Consider the following 24,511-nt stretch of genomic DNA (forward strand, 5'->3'; position numbering starts at 1 on the left):
TGACAGATAACCATAAACAAACCCGAATAATACATTAGAAAGGAGCACAAATCTCCATGGTGTCAGGACATTGTTTTGGTGTTATGCACGTGTATGGAAAGGTGCAGGGCAATGGGGGGATAGCCACGGCTATGATAAAGGATGCAGATCGTTAATGCCTTGTGTCAATTATGTTTGCACAGGGCCAGGACTGGGAACACAAGGCAGGGCGGGAATGAAAATGACAGCTGCCCCATTCAAATTGGGAGAGCAGTCTAGAAATGGGTCTGTCTATGAGTCTGTCTGGAGCAGAATGCACAAGACATTTGACACTAGGGAAAAGCACCCGCCAACTATGTGTCGATTTTTCTTCAGCTTGTGAATTAAGGACACCAACAGCCACTCTGGCATGTAAAAAAAATTAGGAAGCCAACTTCCAGATTTTTCCCACTTTTCATGCAAGAAATAAAATCTGTTGTTTGTTGGTGCTTCTGCCTAAAAGTGCTACTTTTTTTTCAAGCGGGGCAGCCAACATGTGTGTGCGCACGCACTGTGCCCGCTTGTAGCATGAGATATGTGCAACGCTGCATGGACCAATCAAACCAGAAGAGCATCGAGCCGGAAAGTGTGCAGATCATGTCCCAGAATCAAAGAAGTTGTCAGTAGAAGTAAATGAGGGGAGTTGTGATATTGTCAGCAGACGTATTCACTAGAGGGTATCGAGTGTCACAAAAGAACAGATTCACAAACTGTGACGTGTTGTTAGCTTGTAGTAAGGATGGCACAATATGAAAGTGACATGTCACGATAATTGTGGCAAACATTATTGCGATTAACGATATTATCACGATAATCAAAATATGCTTAAAACTTAAAATGTCACTGTTGATAACCACTTGAATGCCCAGCATCCCTATTCTGGGGAGAACGTTCCCCAAAAATAGCCGATATACAAGCTCGTAGAAAAGAATTGTACCAAATGCGCTCTTTACAGGTCCATTTTATCAAGTATGGAGAATTTAAGTGGTACTGAGTTTACAGCTCAACAAAAGCTAATTCATCCTAGTGTATGACGAAAGACAATTTCACGATACATTTAAATCTCTGCGATACGATTATTGTGAGCATTTCTTTATCACGATAATCGGCCCATCCCTAGCTTGTAGATCAGTTCCTGTTTGAAACCGTACTACGTACTGAAACCATCCTACAGTAGAGTGTAGGCACGGAGGTATATTGCTGTAGCATTGCAGACCTTTCATAATGTACTGCCAGATTACGATTCCTATGGTTAGAATATACTTATCGGTACATGGTACAAAATATTATCCATGAGTACAAATTTTAAATGATAATAGTCTAGATAGATGTCAACACAAACATTTCAACAGTAATGTATCATCATACAAAAAGGGTTTCACTTCAGAGCAGCTGACAGGGTTATTTGAGGGTGCGTGTAGACTGACTTGCAGTTTGCAACTGTATGTCATTAAATGATAAGTTTTACTCTGATAGGGTTCTATACATTTTCCAGATTGTCAAGCCATAACCTGGATCCCTGAACAGGGGTTTGGTTTTGGAACTTTTGGAAACTAAAGGTTCACATCAAGAGTTCGACCCTCACACCTACGTCGCACCGCCGATCTGACATCTGACGACTAGGCATTCACAATTTATCAGCAGCTAACTTCAGGTAATCTTCATAGCTGTTATATCAACATAAACTGATGATTCGTGTCAATGCTTTACATGTAGGCCTACTGTACTTTTGAACTGGAATCTCATCAATGAGGGGCCACAAGTTAAATGAAACCCAATACCATAATACTGACTTTTACATGGACTGTGACAGGAAATACTGTGTACTGTAAACTAGCAAACAAACTAGATAGTTTCAATTAGTGCTGCACAATTAATCGAAAAAAGACCGTGATCTCGATTCAGACACCTATGCAATCTCGATTTTAAATTATGGCGATTTTTTTTTCAATTAAAATAATATATATATATATATAATATTTTTATATTTACAAGAGAATTGTGTGAGAATCGTGTGAGAATCGTGATCTCAATTCTTATGGAGGAAAATCGTGATTCACATTTGAGCAAGAATCGTGCAGCACTAGTTTCAATGAGCCTTTGCTTTAAAGTTTAAACTAGGAATTCTTACTTTTTCTTCTTACATTGAAAACAAATCAGCATGGTCTAACATCAAAGCTTATGCATTCAGGTCACGCTCAAGAATTGTTCATTTACACAACTTGGATTAAACGAAATCCTCCGATGTTGTATGTGCTGCATAAGGATAGCGTTAGTGCACTACCTGTGTCTTCATTAGGAGTGAAGAAGTTCTAGGTTTGTGCCAGGTAAGCCTGATTTTAAAAAGGTGCTAATAGAATGGCCTGATGGAACAGCTGCTACTCAGTTGCTCATGTGCCCTGAAGTTTGCCCTGTGCTACTATAATGAGCCTGCAACATCACTTGCTGAAGCACTACCATGACTGGATTTAAGATGATATAGCGCTTCAGACACCTAATTGCAGTGGATTCATAACTTGCCCATGACGGGCCCAATAAATACCTTTCACGCAAATTTAGAAAATTAAGCTATAAAAACCTGTTAGAATTTTGCTGCCATCATTCTTAGAACACTCTGATCTATCTGAGTATATGCTTCCAGATTCTGCCAGAACAAATAGAACATCCAATGATGTGCCTGGGGAATTCAGAATCCATCAACTTCAATGAACCAGCCAATTTAGGCCAGATAGCTCTACTTCTACTAACATGACACAATGCAAGGATAGACAACATAATATTATGATACTTATCACTACTGGATGTACTACACTTGTCTGATATGGATCTCCAGGGTGGAGAACTTAGATGTCTGTACATGCCTGTCCCTGACTCATCTATAAGGTCTATTGGTGCCACACCTCACTGATAAAGAGCCCTCCTACTCACCAAAACCTGTGTGCAAAATAGTGCTCCCACATAGCCTGCAAGGCCCTCAGGAAATCTCCTTAACCTCAGCCACACAGAAGGGGAAGGCCCAGATGCACCAAGCATTCGGTTCTTAGCAAAGTGTTGTTGTGAGTATAAACAGTGATGCCACATTAGTCACTTAAAAGAGAACGTAATGTTTTTTTTCTGAGTTGCTTGTGTACGTTTGTTTTCAGGTTTAGACTCCTTCAGAGTGATTTAACTTTCCAAAATGTACGATAATTCCACCATTTCACAAAAAAGGTGTACGAATTTACAAAATTGCCTGGCTTCTGATTCAGGACACATTTTGGCGGCGGCCTTTCACATATACAGATAGAGACATCTGAAATTTGAACCTAGATCTGAACTAAGAGGCAGTCATTTAAAAACACAGGTTGTGTCTTTCGAGTCAATCATAATATTTGATGCAGGACGTGTGTGAGAGCACCGCTGCCATTCTCCATCAGTGTATAAAGATGATCGCAAGTGGATGTGCCAAATGTACTTGTGGAGTAAGCGTTATGCAAATGTGACGGACAGTAACTTCAAGGAGTTGAACTCACAGACTAGGTAGGGCTTGTTATGAACCAAGAGACTATTTGGACGTTTTGAAAAGAGACATCAATAATTATTATTCACGGTCAAATAATGTAAACTGTACACATCTGCTGCGTTCACATTAGAAGCCCAGGGGTAGTACTTTTTACACAAACATCCCATATTGTTTCTTCGCTCAGATATTTGGCCAGTGAACAGGTCAAACTTCCCCGTCATGGAGGTCATATAAACTCATTGTTACACAAAAGAGAAGCATTTTGGATCTATAATACTTTAGACACGTTGGCCCCAAAAGGGCTAAATGCGGTCTTTCATTTGTGACCTTTTTTATAGTGACTCTCTAAAGTATAGGCTATCCTGGGTCAGCCTTCTATTCACTTACTATATGGCATCTTACGGTATATGTTATGATATGACCCGTGTTTGTTTGCTCTGTTGAACATTTTCAGCTTGTGGGTCATATAACATTTTGCCCTTCTATTGCTGTAGTAGTGTTCATTGCCTTTCATTATTGTCTCCGCCAGGCCGAAAGGCATGGCGAGAGAGTATGTTTTACCCCCTGTCCGTCCGTCCGTCCGTCCGTGTGTGTGTGGTGTCCGTCTGTCTGTGGACAGCTAATCTCCGGCACCGTTGGCCCGGTCGCTGTGAAACTGTGCACACACACTCCCTGGATGCCAATTCAGAACCTCTGCCATTTTTTTACATGGCCCTGTTATAGCGCCACCAGGAGGCCGATTTGTGCAAAACCCATTTTTTTATATTACTCCTACAGATTTTATCCAAACATCACGCAAATCGGTACACAGTATCTCTATATTCATGTGATCAACACGGATCTGTCTGATTTTCCATATTCCATCCTGATTGGCTAAGGTTGGCTTCCAAAGTTTGCAGGATTGGTCCATTTTGAACTAAATGCCTCAAATCATGAACGCAACTTGCGATTTCCGTGAAATTTCACACGCACATTCCCACTAGGCCGAGGAAGAAATGCCACTTGAACATTTTCAAATCAGCCTCATGGTGGCGCTATAAAAGGGTGCGTTTTTAACTGTAACTGCACCGATCTGCGTGAAACTTTGCACGCATACTCCCTAGAGGCCAAGGAAAAACATCTGCCCTGCATTTTTCGCATTAGCCTTTTATAGCGCCACCAGGAGGCCGACTTATGTAAAACACATATTTTGAGATTAAGCTTTCATATTTTATCCAAATTTCACGAATATCGGTATACATGATCTCTATAGTCATGTGATCAAGATGGATCCGTTAGATTTTTCATATTCCATCCTGATTGGCTAACATTGACATCTAAAGTTTGCAGAAGTGGCCCGTTTTGAACAAAATGCCGCAAATCATGAACGCAGCGTCCGATTGCGGTGGAACTTTGCGCGCACATTCGCACTACGTTGAAGAACAAACGCCACCCTTTTAACATTGCCCTATTATAGCGCCACCAGGAGGCAGATTTTTCTTTTTTATATTACTCCTACACATTTTGTCCAAACATCATGCAAATCAGTACACATTATCTCTATAGTCAAGTGATCAAGATGGTTCCGTCCAATTTTTTATATTCCATCCTGATTGGCAAATTCGGAACATTGCTGGCCCACAATAACCTACCTGACCTGGCGGAGACCTGTGCTCCGAGGAGCACTTTTTCTAGTTACCACCTGTTTAAGACTAGCAGAGGTATCTCTTCACAGGTAAAAATGTCCCTCTTTTGGACATACAGTATATGATGTTCCATGCTCTAGTCACGTAATTACAAGTTCTGATCAGCTCTAGTAGGAACATACACACTCTGTGACCTGATAGACAAGTATCCACTACAATTGACCTTTGTATCGCTTTTGTGTGTGCACGCGCCATGCGTGTGTGTTTGTCTGCGTGCGTTTGTGCGTGTGTGCAAGGTGTATTTTCTTGGGATTTTAGAGTGCATGTTACTATGCATTACACAGCATGGTTACAATGAGATGGTCCAATACAATTTTTTCCTTCCCGATACTGATTCCGATACCCGCAACCTGTGTATCGGCTGATACTGAGTACCGATCCGATACAACACGCAATAACACAAATCTAGGAATAAATAACAATCCCATTAATAATTGTTTAAGTGCAGCCACAAGTAATTTAAAAAAAAATAGTACAGTAAGAATATAAAGCAGTAGTGCAACATCAACTGAAGCAATCAAAACAAAGAATATTTGTTTACTATAAATGAAATATCATGTGATAAATGATGTGGTATCAGATTGGCATACTCGCTGATACCGCTACCAGCATTTAGGGCAATATCAGCAGCTTTTCCGATACTGGTACTATACCGTTATTGGAACAACTCCAATTAGTATTGGATTTCACGCATAAGCGTTCTCAATAAATGAGAATTTGTATCTAGTAGTCTTGTAGTCTTGCATCCTTTATTTTGGAGTGCCGCTTTTTCCACTTCGGTGGTATTTGATTTAAGTTACATGTATAGCTGAGCACCCACTGCCTTAACTAAAAAGGCATCCGGAGGAAGCACACCTGATTTTCTTTCTTATTGGATTTCATTATCAGGTTGTTTGCATTGTGGTGTAATCTTTTATGGGTCTATGTGCGATATATACGTATTCAACAATTTATTGGGAGCCTACTGGGGTCAGGTGATCTCCCAGGTGACCTGGCCAACTAAGTATTTGAAGTTGTTTAGTTTTCTTTGTCTGAGGAACGGCCAAGATGCTCGAAACATCATCTTGGTGGTAATACAATAAATTAACTATGGGAGCACGATCCAGTGTGCAGACTAATTTCTATTTTAACATGTTCCTCTGTCCAGCACCTGGGATTTAATATTTTGTATGTGCGTGCTTTGTAAACTTTATGCATAATTATTTGCATGTGACATCGCTGGAGGTCACAGTAAACGCAGATAAAACATATGGTCTAAGCTGTGCTGAGGTGAAAACACCAAAGTAAGAAAAGGAAGGTCATTCCCAAGAGCTCCAGGGGCCACTGTGATCAGGTGCATATAGATATGAATGAAATATAAGTTTATCTTGTCAGAGTTTCTAAATACATCTGGTTAGAAATAGACTAATAAGGACTGAACTCATGTACTTATTGTCTCGCCTCCCTAGTGTTTTTTTTTCAACCAATCACATTGCTTAGACAGAGTCATGTGAGGGGGTGGCCAGGGGCGGCCGTGGCTGTGGTGAAAAAGTTTACAAAATAATATTTGTTTATTCTATAGAATATATTTTTTATTGAGATATTTACTTTTTCTTTTCCAAATTTCTATTTTGCACCCATATTACTGTCATGTCTTAAAAAAATAAGCAAATACATGCCTATTAAGTATTAGCAAGAGTGATTTGCAGGGCCTGTCACACTGATTTGTGCATTGCTGCTCACCTGCAGACTGGCTGCTGGCATCGTCACTTCCCAGTGAGATTCAATTCACAACTTCTCTCTGATAAGGACTTCTATTTTCTTCAATCTTTCGCCCCTTCCCTGGAGTTTGGCGAAAAGAGCTACTGACAGTGACACTTGTGTCTCTATCAACAAAAAATATTCCACTTCTAACTCTCAGATATAGGAGTCTTTAAAAGATTTTTAAGGTCAAATTAGCTCTTATTCTGCCAACCAAAATATAAAAGGCTGACCAAACGCTTAATAAACCTCAGTCTATATCACTAATATTCTAGAAACCCTAACACTGAATTGTATAAGGAATGCCTGAATCTACAAGCCGAGTTTTGACTCTTCACCAAGAAAGCAAAATGCATGTTCTGACACATGGTAATTATTATGAGTACAGTGATAAGGCTAGTTGTTTGTTCTCACATCAGCTTAAGTGTCCCTCCCTCTCATACACACACGTTGCATGCAGAGGTTGGGTGGTGTTTTTAACATAATGAAAAAGATATTTGAGAATTGAGGTCCTTGTCCTGCTGGCAGAGTGCAAAGGAAATATAGTGCTGATGGGCCCAGTAGAGATCACTCACACACACACACAAATCAGACATTCCATAGGACCCCACCACAAACGCATTTTTCAGTAATTTTTACTACACCCACAATAGACCTGCAACTGCGAGTGACTTATGCTGCGTACGGGCACATTCAAAGATACATGCTACCATTCATTTTCAATGGAAGCCAGCGACATGAAGATACAAAGCAACATCCGACGTTTGTAGCTGCTACAAAAGATACAAAGCTACAAATTCAAGTTGAGCTGGGTTCAAATTCCAGATACAAAACTACAACTGTAGCTCCGATGACGCAGAGAAGTGCGAACCAATCAAATGTATTTATTTATTTTGTATTCCCCCCCCCCCGCTTTTTTTCACCCTGTTCTGGCTTGTAAATCCGGGTGCCGATGCCCAGTGCGATACACCGTCGCGCGACGGCGTCGGGGCAGTCAGCGCGGTGCCTGGAGGTGGAAGTCCGAGGGCTCTCTCCCCCTCCCCAGTGGGGAGGAGTGAACCATAGAATCCAGGTGGTGGAAAAATAAATATTTTTTTTTACTTAAATAAAAGTATCAATACTGCAATGTAGAAATACTCTGTTACAAGTAAAAGTCCAGAATTCAAAATGTACTTGAGTAAAAGTACAAAAGTATTGGTATGAAAATTTACTTTTCTTTATTATGCAGAATGTGACACATTGTGAGCTTGTAGATCGGCTTTATTCAAATGACCGAAATGTATATAGTGCTGAAGTGGTTTTGTAATAATAATCCAAATCTACAAAGTAACTAGTAACTCAAGTTTTCAAATAATTGTAGTGGAGTAAAAGTACAATATTTGCCTCTGAGATGTAGTGGAGTAGAAGTACTGAAAATCTCAGTGAGATGTAGTGGAGTAGAAGTAAAAGTACTGAAAATTGGAAATACAGTAAAGTAAAAATACCTCAAAGTACAAAGTACATGTACTTGTGTACATGTACTTCATTACTTTACACCACTGTGGAGAACCGGGCGGCCGGTATGCTCCAATGACGCAGCGCTTGATGACGTCACCAACCGTGTTGGGCAACACAGATACAAAGCGACAAATATGCTGTGTATTTTTGTAACTTTGTATCTTTCCGTGTGAACGCAGCATTAGATTCAAAATTGAAACTAACCAAATTAGTTGAGGCAATAAAATCAGTGAGGTCTCATAAAGTCCCTGACGGCATTACCACTGAGATTTTAAAGAAATGTAGTGATAAACTAGAGCTGCTTCTCTTGGATGTTTATAACGAGTCAAAAGAGCGTGGTACACCTACTCGGATTCAAGCATCAATTTCTCTCCTACTTGAAACATGACTCCTGCAACAAATTTACAGTAGACTGTGCATTTTGTTTTAGGGTGTGCTTCCCCTTGTGTAAAGGCCATTGAATGGTCTTGTACGTTTCATTGACCTTATTATTTAAGTACTAGTTAAAAAAGTGAACTTACTTTTGGAGTTTGTCATATTCACGTTCAAAGTCTCTTTCAACCTGGAAACAAATTGGAAACATTTTTACCAATTAAAAAAATAAATAAATCATGTAAACTTCTCACTGGTTACATTACATAACATGTGGGTTCATTTTAAATGTCTTTCCCTTAAATTAGTGGTTAATCACAACATATGCTAACATGATAATGACAGCGCCCCCCCAACCCTGTCTGAGACCCAACAAACATTGGTTACAGAGGTTACAGAGGTAGCCTGTCTTGTGGTTCTGTGGGCCTCTGGATTTAAACACACATTGGCCAAATCAACGAGGGAGGCAGCTGCCAGTTTGTCACCAGCAGGTCATCTATTGGGCTGCTTCTATCCCACTCCATGGTTAAAGCCCTGGACAGCACAGGAAGCAGGGAGGCCAGTCTGACAGTGTCTGTTGGGCCACAGACCCCATTACACTGGAAGTGGTTTTGTCCAGCAAGTAGAACACCCACTCGTTGGCACTTCAAGGCAACCACCTCTGCCCCCTCGCATGGCTCGGACACATTGGCACCCCACAAGTCTCTCAGCTGAAGCACAACTGATGAGATGATTTAGGCTACTATATTAATGTAGCTCTAACTACAAGATCTCTACAGACTCCTGAGCATGTTGTTTGTCAGGTAAAGCTAGGGTATTGTTTTACCCAAGTAGATTCTGTTAAAGGGACTGGTGAACAAAGGACTGGTGACTTACAGTTTTAGAGACAATCTGCTTCTTTGGTTGTCCAATCTTGAACGGAATCCTGAAATGAGAGGAGAAGATTTGACAAATGACAGATAAAACCATTTGACACTGGCTTGCCCTAAAGACTTTTAATGGCTTTGACTGGCATCAGTAGCCTGACGGTGGGGTATTGGCCTAAGTGAGCAAGCAAGGCATTCGGATGCCACAGACTGTCAATTTGAAGCTGTTAACCCCTGCTTCTCTGGAGTGTGTGGCCAGAACCCTGTGCATTAACTTCCTGTCATCACTCGACACATCTGGCTCCCATTGCAGCCGGATATCACTAATTAGAAGTGGTTGTCCCCTGTGCTCTGTGTGGCTTTTCTGCGGAACCCCCTGCCACCAATCAAACACAGACACACATGCTATATTGTGCAAAAAGCCATAAATCACAATTGTGGTATTTTTAGGCAACTGGGCACCCCTTCAGTCTAAGGTTTACAGCAGACTTGAAACAACAAAGCCAGAGCCACAGCTTGCCTATAAAACAAAACTTGAATCCAAAACTGCAATTCAATAAGAAAACATTTTTTACAACTCAAAGATGTGTGATTACATATAGGGCAACTGCAGGCAGAACAGGCTAAAGTTAAGGTGTACTGTAGTTGTACCTAATTTTCAGAATGGAATCCAAAGTTTTACTCTTAAAATATACAAAACAAACCGACACGCTAGTTACAGATCCCCCATCCCAAGCTGAAGTACTGTAGCATCTTTTCCTTCTTCTCAGGCGTTTTATCCCCCTTCCAAACCATGCTCATCTTTGGGAATCCATGAGAAAGAGAATGCTTGCTTTAGCACCACACATGGCTGCAAGTTGTCATTGATGTGACACTAATAGCCTGAAATCTAAGGTACATGATGGACAGTTGCTGCTGACAGGCTGGGTGAGGCAGCAGCTGCGTCAAAAGAAAGGTGTGTAGACTAATGAGATGGAAAACAGAGGGTGTGAGGAAGAGCTTTATTGTGCAACCTGGGAACAAGTGATGTGTGGGGAAGATCCTTTTGATGACAGCTCAATCATAAAACCTAACATGGCCATGTAAGGTTTAAGGATTAATATGAATTACAGGTAAAAGCCTGCTTCCACCGGTGGGAGAGAAAGTCTCTTAGACACTTGCTGCTTATTTTATTTTACATTCACGTGAAAAAAGCTCTCTTTGATTTGTTGGAAATTGTGGAGTGTTGTACATGACTCTACTGTATATAACTCTAGACCTAACATTATTTTCAGTGACTTTCAGATCCAGAAATCACGCTTAGACTTAGAGGACAACCAGTCTAATTTGGACTTCTAGCCATTAGCAGAGATTGCCCACCTTCAGAAAATGGTATATACTGTACATATTGTGCATTAAGTCGGGCGCTGCAATTATGATGTGCAGCATTTTGTGCAAAACGGGCCACCCCCACAAACTTTGGAAGCCAGTCATAGCCAATCGGAATGGAATATGAGAAATGTGACAGATTTGTCTTGATCACATGACTACAGAGATAATGTAGTCAGTGTCTCATGGTGGCGCTATAACAGGCAAGGAAGAGATTCTTCCTTGGCCAACTGGGAGTGTGCAAAGTTTCCTGTCGATCGGTCCAGCGGTGCTTGTAGCATGTCGTGAAAAACGGGCCCCTCCAGCTAAATTTGAAAGCCAATTGTAGTGAATTGGAATAGAATCCGTAAGATCTGACAGAGACATCTTGATCACATGACTACAGAGATAAGGTGTACCAATTTGGGTGAGGTTTGGACAAAATCGGTGGTAGCAAAAACTATTTTACCAAAAAAAAAAAAGATTGTGTTAATATCGTCAGGTGGAAATAGGCGTGGCTTATTTGGGGATTTGCGTAATGATTCAAGGAATGTACGGGGAAAATGTTGAATGTATGACCTACGGTTCAAGAGTTATAGGCCAAAACGTGAATCGGCCTGTCATAGCACCACCATGAGGCCGATTTGAAAAATGTCATGGTAATCGTCATGATTTGATGCATTTTGTTCAAAACGGGCCACTCCTGCAAAATTTGGAAGCCAAGTCTTGAGCACAAACATGACTATAGAGATAATGTGAACAGATCTGCGTGATGTTTGGACAAAATCTGTAGGAGTAATATAAAAAATCACACCCTGTGTGAAGTGGGCGGTGTCTTGCTAGCTAATCACAATACTGAAAGGAGTCAACCAATCAACCAAGATAAATACATTTATTGAAACACTCTTTATGATGGACGAAACCATAACTTGAAAAAAACCAATTTTTGGTTTTTTTCAAGTTATGGTTGCTTATATAGGGCTATGCACATGTGTCATGTGACACTGGCCAATCACAGTCCTGAATAGATTGTGATTGGCCAATCACAGCGCAGGATAATTCTACTAATTTCCTGGGCCCAGATCACAGCGCAGGAAAATGTACATTTTTCCAAATCTCACTTATAGGGGCGGTTTCACCGCCCAAAAAAATAGGAGTACGTTTTGCAAAAATCTGCCTCCTAGTGTGCTATAACAGGCGGATGTGAAAAATTGGGGCACATGTTTTTACTTGGCCTCCAGGGAGTGTGAGTGCACAGTTTCACACCGATCAGACCAACAGTGCTGGAGATTAGCTGCTCACAGACGGAATGACACACAGACGGACAGACGGACAGGGGCGAAAACATAGTCTCGGCCACGCCTTCGGCCTGGCGGAGACAACAATCATGTGGATCTCGGAAGTGTTGGAAGGGATTTTCTTTTTTTTGCACCAGTCCCTCCCCCTCCCCATCGCACGTTGAAGCAGGCTCTGGGTGAAGTCAGTGACATAAGTTTTCTTTTCCCAAGATGTAAAATAAAGATATTTGGAAATAATTTCACAAATATTTTTATTTTCAAACTTTTTATTTTCTTTTTCAAATTGTACCAAAACCGAACTGAAACCGTGACCCAAAAAACGAGTTTCAAACATGGGCTAAAGTTCTGAACCATTGCATACGATTCCTTATGAATGCAACGATTGCCTTTGAAATTTGGAGACATTCCCTTTGGGCAAATTTGGGCAAGGTTTCGGATCAGAGCCCTGTTGACTTCTGTTACGAAATCCAAATTTCAAAAAACAAAACATATGTGAAAAAACAATTAGTGGAGGTACTTCTGTGGCCTAATGGCAGTGCCAGGGCCTGAATTTCGGTGTGGCACTGCAAGAGCGCATATTGATTCCTGCAAATGTAGTACTTATAATAAAAGGACAATCCCGCTAACATTTACAGAGATGTTCATAATATAATCAGAGCCAACCTGACTGCGGGACTCAGTACTGGTCACTGGATGCCGCTGTATAAACACACTCCATGCGCTCTCTCCCTCTTTCCAGTGTCTGCCTCTATCTACAGGCAGCGAGCCCACCTCTCCCTTCCCTCTCCGCTGGCTATGCTATGCTTATTTATACTCCATCATACAGCGAGGTACAGTGCGCACCAAACCGTGCGAGGCACAGCTCTATGGCGACGCATTGTGAGCTTGTAAATCTCTTGGCGCAACACCATTGTACAAGGGTAAATTGTAAATGGTGCATTTATATAACGCTTTTATCCAAAGCGCTTTACATAGATTGTGCATTGCATTCACCCATTCACACACCGATGGCGGAGGAAACCATGCAAGGCACCAACCTGCTCATCGGGAGCAATTAGGGGTTCAGTGTCTTGCTCAAGGACACTTCGACACTAACTCTGGGGGAGCCCCGGATCGAACTGGTAACCTTGTGGTTGCCATCCGGCCGCTCTACCGGCCACTCTACTCCTGAGCCACTGCCGCCCCAAAGAAGTATAAATCAAGCTTAAAATGTCAAAACATCATCTGAAATGATCCCGCTCTGTATAAAACACCAGACCAATACATACTGGCGCAAACATTTCTACTTTTCCTTCCTCTTCTCCAAATCTCTCCGTTAGGTCTCTATTTTTCTTCCCCCTTTCTCTGCCTTGTTCTTTAGTAAGTGTAAATGATGTTTTTTATATTATTATTATGGACTTATTGTATAGAAGTACAAGAGGAAGAGTGAGAGGCTGTGAAATTCCCAATGATGATTTGGGGTGCCATGTCATCTACTGGTGTTGGTCCACTGTTTTATCAAGTCCAGAGTCAACGTAGCGGTCCACCAGGAGATTTTAGAGCATTTCATGCTTGCGACTGCTGACAATCTTATAGAGATGCTGATTTCCTTTTCCAGCAGGACATGGAACCTGCCCAGTGCCAAAACAACTAATAACTGGTGTGCGGCCATGGTGTATTACTGTGCTTGATTGGCAAGCCAACTCGCCTGACCTGAACCCCACAGAGAATCTAGGGGTATTGTCAAGACAAGAGGAAGAAGAGACACCTGACCTGACCCAATGCAGACAAGCTGAAGGTCGCTATCAGAGCAACCTGGGCTTCGATAGAACCTCTGCAGAGCCACAGGCTGGGGTGCCGATGACCAAGTGGTTAAGGCGTGTCCCACATATGCTTTGATGCCTGACAGTGTGTCCCGGCCGGGTTTGATTCTCTCTCTCTGCTGCATGTCACTCCCCGACCCTCTCCCCGTTTCCTGTCTCTCTCCACTGTACTATCCAATAAATTCAGAAAAGACATAAAACAAATCTTAAAATAAAAACGAAAAAGCAGGCCGATTGCCTCCACGTCACACTGCACTGATGCAGTGATTCATTCAAAAAGGAGCCACGACTAAGTATTGAGTGCATAATGAACATACTTTTCAGAAGGTAAACATTTCTGTATTAAAAATACTTTTTTTGATTGGTCTTGTGTAATATTTAAATATTTTGAGATGCTTGAATTATTTTATTTTCATGAGCTGTATGGCGTAAGCATCAAGATTAAAACAAAAAAAGGTTTGAAATACTTCACTTTGTGTAATAAATTAAAAATATATTTAAGTTTCACTTTTTGAATTACATTACGGAAACAAATGAACTTTTCCACCATATTCAAACATTTTAGATGCACCTGGAGTATGAAAGGTAAGTCCTCCCTGCAGGAGGCTTGGGTTCAAAGCAGGCCTGAGGCCTTTGCTGCATGTCATCCCCTCTGCCTTTCTCTACTCATTGTCACTTTAAGAGTAAAGCAGAAAATCCCCAAAATCTCAGATAAGACAGTTTCACTCATGCCATAGTTTTTTGGTGAGCCAACACCAACATGGAAAACTCTTCCGTCACCCACTGAAATTCCTCAGCGAGATCTTAGATGACTCATCTACTTTCAACATTTGCCAGATGACAAGCCTAACTTTACAATGATCACATCAGTCATGATAAAAGACAAATTTGGCTTGTCTGTTAGTCACTTTCAAAAAGAAACAATATAGTTAATCTATAGTGAGTGAATGTATGTAAATATTAATGTATATACCAGTAAATATAGTCAGGGAACCAAGACTTTACTTCCGTGAACATCCATTGATAATCTATGTGAACTCTTAGACAATACTTCCTTGAGATTGTATTAATTATTTCATGGTGGTACGTACATTCATGTTCTGGAAGATGTTCATATAAACCTAACCAACAGAATTACAATGACTAAAGTCACAATATCTGTTTTGTCTACTTTCTCAGTGAGCAGCTCTGGCTATACAAATGTGAATGCTTCCGACATGACTCCCTAGGGCATGGGAGAACCATGGCTGTGTATATGTAATATATGAAATGTATGTAATATCACAGCCATTCTAAAAGGCGGTTACACACCGGCGAATATGCGAATATACGCAAAATTCGGACTCGTTCCGAATAATTAAAAGACGCTTTTTTCGCTCCGCGAAACTGGTGTGGAAGCTTGCATTGACTTTATAAGGTTTTTTAAAAAAACGTATTATTCGCATGAAAAAAATCGCCCCGGTGTGTAAGGACCTTAAGGCTTCACTAATGCATACATTTCTGGTGTGAAGTTGCTATAACATAGATAAAATGCAAGACAATCTGTCACAAATACTCAGTTCCAAATGTATTTGGAACTGAGTAAAGGACCACCACAAAGTAGTGATAAGGACAATGTGTTATATAGGAAAAGAGTGTGATAGTCAGAGAAAAATTATGGCAACCAACCAGATGGAGGATTGCCGTGAGAATCATTTCTGATGTTTCCTCACACAGTGATATTTCAGCAGGGTCCGTCACATTTAGGAACATTGGTTACTCTACTTCTGTGAAAGCACATCATCCCATGTCTTGACAGTAGGACCTTACCACACAATAGTTACTGTAAGACTATACCTTATAGCCTGGTAAACCCTCCCTCCGGAAATCTCAATTCTATTTGATTCCAGGAGTGAGTCTGGCCTGATAGCCCATTGTGGGGGTTTCTAGTGGAATTACCAGCTAACCGAGCCTATCAGCGTCGTCGCACATCGTTCTGTGATTGACAGCGACAGTTGGCCAATCAGGTGGCGAGTTCGAGTGAGCCCAAAACACGAACGGCAGCCATCTTTTTCTGTCCGCTATAATCTCCGCGATTTTTTGACTTCAAAAAGCTCTCTAACTTCTATTTTGAGGCACGGAATTTACTTATAAGATATCGTTTGGATAGAATTTAGTTGTTTAACTTCATATATGTGGTCAATTAATCATGACAAAGCCTATTTAAAAATAAAAATTTAGAGAACCGGTAGGGGTGGGCAGTGACACCCATGTACCCGAATAAGGCAACCCATTTTGGGCTTGGCTGTCTCAAAAGTCCCGTTGACGTCACATTAGACTGGTGAACTGCTGATTGGCTGAAGGGGAAAAAATATCATTGGCTGAAGGGGTTGTCAGTCAACGGTATTACTTCCGCCCAACTCAGCCTGCAGCCAATATTGCAGAATGGGCGATCAGCCCAGACTCACTCCTGGAATCAAATAGAATTGAGATTTCCGGAGGGAGGGTTTACCAGGCTATATACCTTAGGCTTACAAGCACAAATCTAGGCCTGCTGATGACATAAAGTGGAACTCAGAAATCCAACAGGAGTTTCAGGACGTGTGACATCACTGGTTGGACCAAAAAGAAGATCAAACGGTGCATAAGGGCAAGATAGGCTGCATTCATGGCATGCGGCAGATTCCTTAAAGGGACAACACCATGAATTTTAACTTTTTCTTCTTTTGGTCTCCCCTACCTCTCTTCTATCCCCAAAAATACCCCAGTTTGAACACTCAGGCTTTCACAGCAAATCTGGGGTTTTCTGTAAATTGGTCTCAAAACAGACCAAACTGATTTGCACAGGGTACAATGCCTCCCGTTTTTCAGTTCCAACCCCAAAAATATATAGATTTATTTTAATATTTTATTTTTTTACTTTTTCCACACAGAACCAGGAGATAACATGCATACAAACTGGCTCAATAGCGCCCCGTGCCAAACAGGACAATGTGGTATTGCAGGTGAAAGTGCTTTATAAGCCAGAGAGAAGTTAGTTGGAATGAGTATATCTGAGGCTTGATTTAGGCTCAAACCTTTTGAAAAACGTTTGAGGGACATAAACAATATGATATTATTATTATTTTATTTTTTAATTCATGGTGTAGATCCTTTAACTGGAGAAACTACTCAGCATTAAAATGGGCTACATAATTCTGACAATATGATAAATACATGGTCATAAAAGTCAAAATGTAGATATTGATATTGACAATAAGCCCCTCCGACCTACTTATTAGCTCTGAATAACATAACAAAACGTCACTTCCAAACTTCTTGAAGTCGAAGCTTCTGGGCCTTAAAACGATCCGAATTCGAAGCTTCGACGATGGAACCTGGGGGGGGGGGGGGGGGGGGGGGGGGCGCTCCTTGCTCCAGGGGGCTGTTGTCACGCTCGCTATCCGCTCATGTTGCTTCCCCCCTCGCTCCGCTCCCCCCACCCGCTATACGTTAAAAATCATCCCGCTCTGCTTACATGCACTGACTTGAGGCGCCAGGTAAGGCTTTGGGCCGAAAGCTAACGCTCAAAATAAAATAAAAAATACATTAATTATATATATATATATATATATATATATATATATATCTGCTGTCCAGCCCGAACCGGCTAACTCCAAAACGCTCATTGTTCAGGAAACGAAAAAACAAAATATACGTTTTTTAGGAAATGAAGAAAACCTTATATTTTTAAAACAAAGCAATACTGCCTCATCAAAGTTGGTATAGTGACTTTATATATCGTCAGATACTTGCATGTGTCATTATATTATCACCACTTTACCCAAATCCAGCGCAAGTGGAGATAGTAGTTTCAGACGAGCAGAAATCAAGCTGAAATGGAGTTAGGTGTCCAAACAATAATAGCTCCACTTGCTGCTGAGGGAGAGGTTTCAAAAGGGTACAAATTTCCAAAAGCTAACAATGGATATCCAAGCTCACAATGCATCACAACAACGTGTGAATTAATGCCCTGATGCTTCATGACACTTATATAGGCCAACAATAATAAACAGGACTTTAAATATTACAATAACTTTTGCAAAGAGGGGTTCACAGAATTGGAGATTCAGTAGAACTAGCGCGAGTCGCGACAGAAATGCTATCAACTCCTTTCTTCTTGTCACATTGCTCTCTTCATTAAACACTTCATAGATTTTAGAAATATAATTACTTTTCATAACATTAGTGTCAGTGCTAAGTTTGATAAACAGGTACACTGCATAGTTTTAACAGACTAGGGGGGTTTGTTTACGTGATACTCCTCCTCGTTCACTGCGCAGCGCGCTCTGTTCTGTGTTGTGAAAAGGCTGCAGCAGATAGAGAGGGGGAGTTGTTTGTTTTTGACGGACAGTTTGAGGATCCAATGGAGTTGGGAGGTTGCGTCAGAGGCGCTTTTTAATACTTTTCATTGGTTCAAATGTTTTGATTTTTTACACAGACGTAAAGGGTGTTCAATAGCGTTGATTTATGGAAAAAAAAAAAAAAGCTGAAAATGGAGTTAGCTGGTTCGTCCCGGACACCGACGATATATTAGTTAACCCATTAATACCTGGGACGCATCTGTGTCACTTTTAGATTTCTTTAGGCTATTCAAAAATAGCAGATATACAAGCTCATAGCGCGGCACCGAGTGCCGCGCTATGAACTTGTAGATCTGCTATTTTTGAAAAATCGTGAACATTTTTTTTTTTTTTTTTTTTCCAAAAACTGTTAGGATTTAGATATTTTTTAAAGAATCGCCTCAGGTCTTAAAGGGTTAAACAAGCAAAGTTGTCTTATCCTTCTAGCAACTTCTTCCCTTTTATTCCCAGGAAATATCGGATATGGCCTAAATTCAAGGCTAAATAGTTGCAAAACCTCTTTATGACACAGTAAGCACTGTCATAAGAACCACTAGGCATAGTTGAAATCATTTATCTGATCATTGCTCTGACCTAATGGGCTACACGTCACTCTTGTCCAGTCTGCACGTAGGCAAAGACAAAGGAACAGTCTTCTTCACCGGGCCAGATTATGCATCAACGTGGAAGAAGTAATGGCTTTTCCCTAAAATGTTGAAAGTGTATGCCATCAGAGGGGTTAACGCATCACACAAACTAGCATATTCCACGAAGTACAGAGGGCTAGTTGAAGACACTAGGAGTGGAATTGTTCTGACAATGACCCTGGAGTCAATCCTTTCGCGTCATACAAGCAAGTGTACAGGCTCTAGTGGAATGCATCTGTCAGCAGAGCCAATAAAGGGCTCTTTTCACTGGTCTTGCACCCCACTCTTGACCTTGTGTTTGGCCGTGCGTGCTGGTGGACATGTCGCTTGCCAGCCATTGATTGTCTGGCTGAGCCAAGTGACGCTGTCTTGCATATTGTCCACTGGCTGACCATGATACTGAAATGGGGCAGGATGCAATTCATTTTGATGAAATTATTATAGGGCTGCACTATTATGGCTAAATTGATGATCCCATAGATTTTGCTTAATACTGCAATTAAGATTAATTCAATATCACAGTAATTGATATAGATGATTTTTGGTGGAAAAGATGGCTTTATTGTGCCTCTGTGAGCTTGATTGGTGGCTAGACAAATGAACACTTGTGTAATGGTGAAGAAACAAGGGCAAGGTGCAACAGCTGCCCAAATACGATTTTGTTTGTGAAAAGATTTAATCATCTTATTTTTTTGTTAATTGTGCAGCACTTTTATATACATGCATTGAAGCAGCTAGCCCTGATACATGACATACATACGTACATCTACATTACGTTCAGATTTCAAAAATGAAGTTCTTACCCCATGGCCACGGATGTTAAAATTATGTACGGCCCCTCAGAAGTACCCGTATATTCCGTATTGTTCAATAAAAAGCATTTTAATCCGATCGGTGGACATTTTCTCTGTATTTTCTCCATATGCTTTTATTAAAAACGAATAATTAAAAACATTCGCGCACACGAGTGGGGTTCCCGGCTCCACTGTTAGAACTAGAGGTGTGCCGATACACTAACTTCACGAAACGATACGATATTGGGCTCACAACTTCGATACGATTTCGATACGATACGCACTTTTTTATTATGAAAATATATGGGGGAGAAAAAAAGCAAATGCAAACAAATAATTCTGTTTTTGCATTATTCAGATATGCAAACTTCAGCTACAATAGCCGTTTTGAATCCAAATAGGGCAATAGTGTGACACCTGACCCGAAAAAAAACAACATGTTGTCACCCTTTTCACCTCGGGGCTGTTTGCATGCCTGATTGTTATTATTGTAGAAAAAAAGAAGAAAAAACGATATTATTTTTTTCCAAAACGATACATATCGTCACGAAAACGTATCGCGATATATCGCGGGACGATATATCGGCACACCCCTAGTTAGAACGTACTGTTAAACACTGCTAACAGTACGCTGAATTCAGTGATTGACCAATAAGAATGACCCATTCAACTAAGACATGTAATAAACATTCTTATTAATGGTTCCAAGTAAAATAGAGCATTACTGTATGGACTGTGTGATCTGAGGCTTATATGTCTAGCCAACCACAACGGAGTCTCTCTCTCTCTCTCTGTAGCTATAATAATATACAACACACAAAATGAACATGTATAAAAGGCAGATACATGAGCACAACCACACACCTACATGCGACCTAATTCTTAATCATGGTAGACAATGAACCTTACTGTCTTTCTCCCTCTCTGTCACACACATCACAGACACATACACACAGCACAATGTCTGTGTGCAGGGACACACGTAGCCACAGAAAATGTGTCTTTGGTGTATGAGCTGACATGAACTAATAAGCTAAGCTGCACAACATTCAAAATGGCATGTATGAAACTCATGTATTTAAACTTGAAAACAGTGCCAGTGCGTGCACACTTTTAAGCTAGACACTAACAGCATTTCTCGTCATCTTTTACTGTGGCTAATGATTAGTAAACAGCAGGACTTATTAACTCTTGTGAAGAAGAGGAATACCACCGTGCCTCAGCCAAAACAAGGCAGGTCCGGTGCGTGACAGGAGCGGGACACTGGAGCACCTCGGACATTTAAGCCTCTCTTATTTTAAAAAGGTGCTAGCAAGGGTGACTGACGTTTCGATGTCTACGACATCTTCTTGTTAACTCTTGTATTTGTCCCATTTTGGCATGGTGACCCATTATGTTCTGACCGTCCAATGCAACTAGCAGTTGTGGTAGTTTATGACAGTGATAGTGTAGCTTGCTAAAAATAACAGATTTACAAACCAACAACGGCAACGCGTCACATTGTTGGCTTATATATCAGTTCTTTTTTGCAAGCAATTCCGTCATAAATTAAGCTTTAGTAGCATCCCAGCAAAATATAATTGAATTTGTATGGCATAAGCATGTAGCTCAGTTCAGGCCAAGAATGCTCAACATTTTGCTTGGCTCTGGCCTGAGTGTCTAGGGGTCGGGCCAGGCTCGAGCCAAAATATTAGGCCAGTGCAGACATCTAGTTCACCATTCAAGTGCACTGAGAGCTGTTTGGGTTCTACTGAGCACCTGATGGCTTAGAGCTGTGTTTATCAAATGGGGGTATGCTGAGGTACTAAAGGGTACGTACCTGAGAGAAAAGCAATGTTTAAAAAAACAAGTTTACTATTATCAGTATTATAGTTTCCTTATTTTCTGTTTCAGCCTTCCACACGCAGACTCACAGCAGGCCAAGGAAGAACCTGGACATCAGCGGATAGCGTTTTCATCAAAACACACTTTTTACTACTAATCCTACATATTTTGTACAAAACTCACACAAATTGGTACACCTTATCTCTGTAGTCAAGATTCTGTTTCAATTGACCACGACTGGCTTTCAAAGTTTGCTAAAGCGTCTTGAAATTTTCACAACACTGATGATAATGCTGTCTAACAAATCTATGAAGCCATCTATGAAATCTATGAAAACGTTGAAATTATGCAACATGTTATACAGTATGCGGTTCCCTGCTTCATCTCTCTCAGCTAAGGGGTCCTTGGCCTGAAAAACATTGCCGGCCTGCTTAGTGAGAACTTGGTGAGAACAGTCGGCACCAGCAAGGCGAAACACTCTGCCCGCTTGGTGAGAACAGACTACAGCCGAATATTAAGTTAGGAAGTAGTTCGGCAAAAAAATGTTACAACGAAGGTGAGAGAGTTGCCGTGCAGAACGTTGCAACTTGTGAAGTCTGCTTCAGCCAACTCAGCGCTGACCGGCCGACCGTTCATGTATAACGGGATGGGACTGATGTTATACATTGTTTTGAAGTGGAGTTTAGGGTGTAAATGTGCAAGCATAGCAAATTGTGTGTTAAATCAGTTAAACAAAATGCCAATTCTCAGACAGATTTCAGTTTTGTTTATTTCTATGATTTAACACCAACACACAAGGATGAGTCAAAACTGAATTTAATGTGTGCTTTTGGAATAATATGTCAAGCCATGGGATGTATAGGTAACAACATCAAAGAAGTAGTGCCCAGTATTCTTTACAAATAATCCAAGTAGTGCCCAGTCTTCTTCTCCCCAAATAGTGCCCAGTCTTTAAAAAAAAAACAAAAAAAACATGACAGTCTTCTCAAGTTCTTACTCTTCTGCACAGCTAGTATGTGACCTTCAAAGTACATCACAGCACATCACAGACCTTTATGTCTTTGCAACTCATACACAAATGTACAAACTTTACAGCCTTTTCACATTGCCAGAAAGATGCATTCAAACACATGAGTGAGCTTAAAGGTTAGCCGAGTTCAGCATCCAAACTCTAATTTGGCTGGTTGGTTAATGACATTATTCTGTAGTGTGGCAAACTGAGAATAAGTATTATTACTGCTTTACAGGGTATTTATGCAGTATCTTAAACGTCAGCCAAGTTTAGCATCCAAACTTAACTAAAACATAATAAGCAAGATATGTTGTTGTCATGGGGGGTGAATCTAATTAAGCCTTCTAAAGCTAACGTTATGGTTAAACAAGTCCAACTGACACACTGCTAGAGCCAGACCAAATGCATTTAATGACCATGTTTTATTGACTATTTTGAACTCAAGCAATAGTCTGAGCCCGCCGTTCATTCATGTCGTCTACGTTTTCATTTAACATTCTACAGATTAACAATTAAATAAACAATTTAAAGCATTAATTGCACAACTCTTCAGTTTTATAACTTATTTCCTATTCCACCAGATTCGTAACTTGCAAACGTTGGTCTAACGAACCAAGCGCTAGATTATAAAGTTGTGGAGAGAGTGGAACCGTTCCACACCAGTGTTGCCAGGTTTTCTGAGAGAAATAAGCAACCAGCTCTAGGAAAACAAGCCCAAAAGAAGCAACTTAGGCCACAAGTGCACAGTTGTAAGCCTATATACATCAACTATTTGAAAATAGCCAATCTACAAGCTCACCACGCGTAGCATGGAGCTTGTATATCTGCTATTTTCCCAAAAAAATCTAGGGGGTAATAATTACATATTAATTTGGGGGTTCTAGCCTAATAATTACATATTAATTTGGGGTTTCTTCACATGAAATATTTTAGAACCACTGGTTTAAACAACATAAGGAATCAAGCCCAAATAAGCAACTACACTTTAGAAACAAGCCCACAAAAACCGCGATCACCAATATTTACAGGCAACTTTACAGAAAAACAAGCCCAAAGTCGCTTGTAATAAGCGGACATGGCAACCCTGTTCCACACCAGGAAATAGTCCAACCCGTCGCTAGGGCTACATTGCGTCGCAGGAGTGTCGCTTGGCAAAAATGACGACCTTTTCGACAGAAGAAAGTGTCGACGCGGCACACGTCGACACTCTCGTGTTGGGAAAATTACGTCATTTGTGTCGAGTAACACGCCCGTGCTACGAAACATAGCCATTAGCCTTTAATCCATCTGTCTGACTTACAAGAACAACAACGGCGAAATTCGAATCTATGCGTTGAGCTAAAACACGCCACAGTGACAACTAAATGGACATAAGTAACACAGTAACAAACGCAGTAACAAACGCACACTTACCAGCTCATTTTGTGTGGATGTCTGTGATAATTCCAGTTTCGCAGAGTAGTTTTATTTAGTGTCTTCACAGGACTTCATCCCCCTTCACATTACCATCAACACTCCACACAGGAACAGGAAGCCAAGCCACGAGTGTTTCCTTCCTCAAAGGAAGTTGTTCCGCAGGAACAACAGAACACGATATGAGAATAAACCACTTCCCCCACAATGGAATGAATCTAGTGAAAAATGTATTATAGGATATTATTATAGCATTATTATAGGATATTTAACCCCATATGGCTGACCGGAGCCCCTCAGGGCTCTATACTAGTGTATTTTCTGTTGTTTTTG

At 40.8% G+C, this 24,511-nt stretch overlaps 1 protein-coding gene across 1 annotated transcript in view; it reads right to left on the reverse strand.

Moving 5' to 3' along the window:
- The window catches only part of bin3 (bridging integrator 3), a 45,276-nt gene extending 20,976 nt beyond the window's left edge, over positions 1 to 24,300 (reverse strand). Inside the window, exons 1-3 of the mRNA XM_080432848.1 lie at positions 24,179 to 24,300; positions 9,691 to 9,739; positions 8,964 to 9,004 (exon numbers count right to left, since the gene is read on the reverse strand). Of these exons, the coding sequence (XP_080288974.1) occupies positions 8,964 to 9,004; positions 9,691 to 9,739; positions 24,179 to 24,186 (98 nt within the window). The 5' untranslated portion in view covers positions 24,187 to 24,300. The remainder of the gene's footprint in view (positions 1 to 8,963; positions 9,005 to 9,690; positions 9,740 to 24,178) is intronic.
- Between the last annotated feature and the right edge of the window lie 211 nt (positions 24,301 to 24,511).

This window comes from Gymnoscopelus braueri (assembly GCF_963280865.1).
Source record: "Gymnoscopelus braueri genome assembly, chromosome: 7".
Classification (NCBI taxonomy): Eukaryota; Metazoa; Chordata; class Actinopteri; order Myctophiformes; family Myctophidae; genus Gymnoscopelus; species Gymnoscopelus braueri.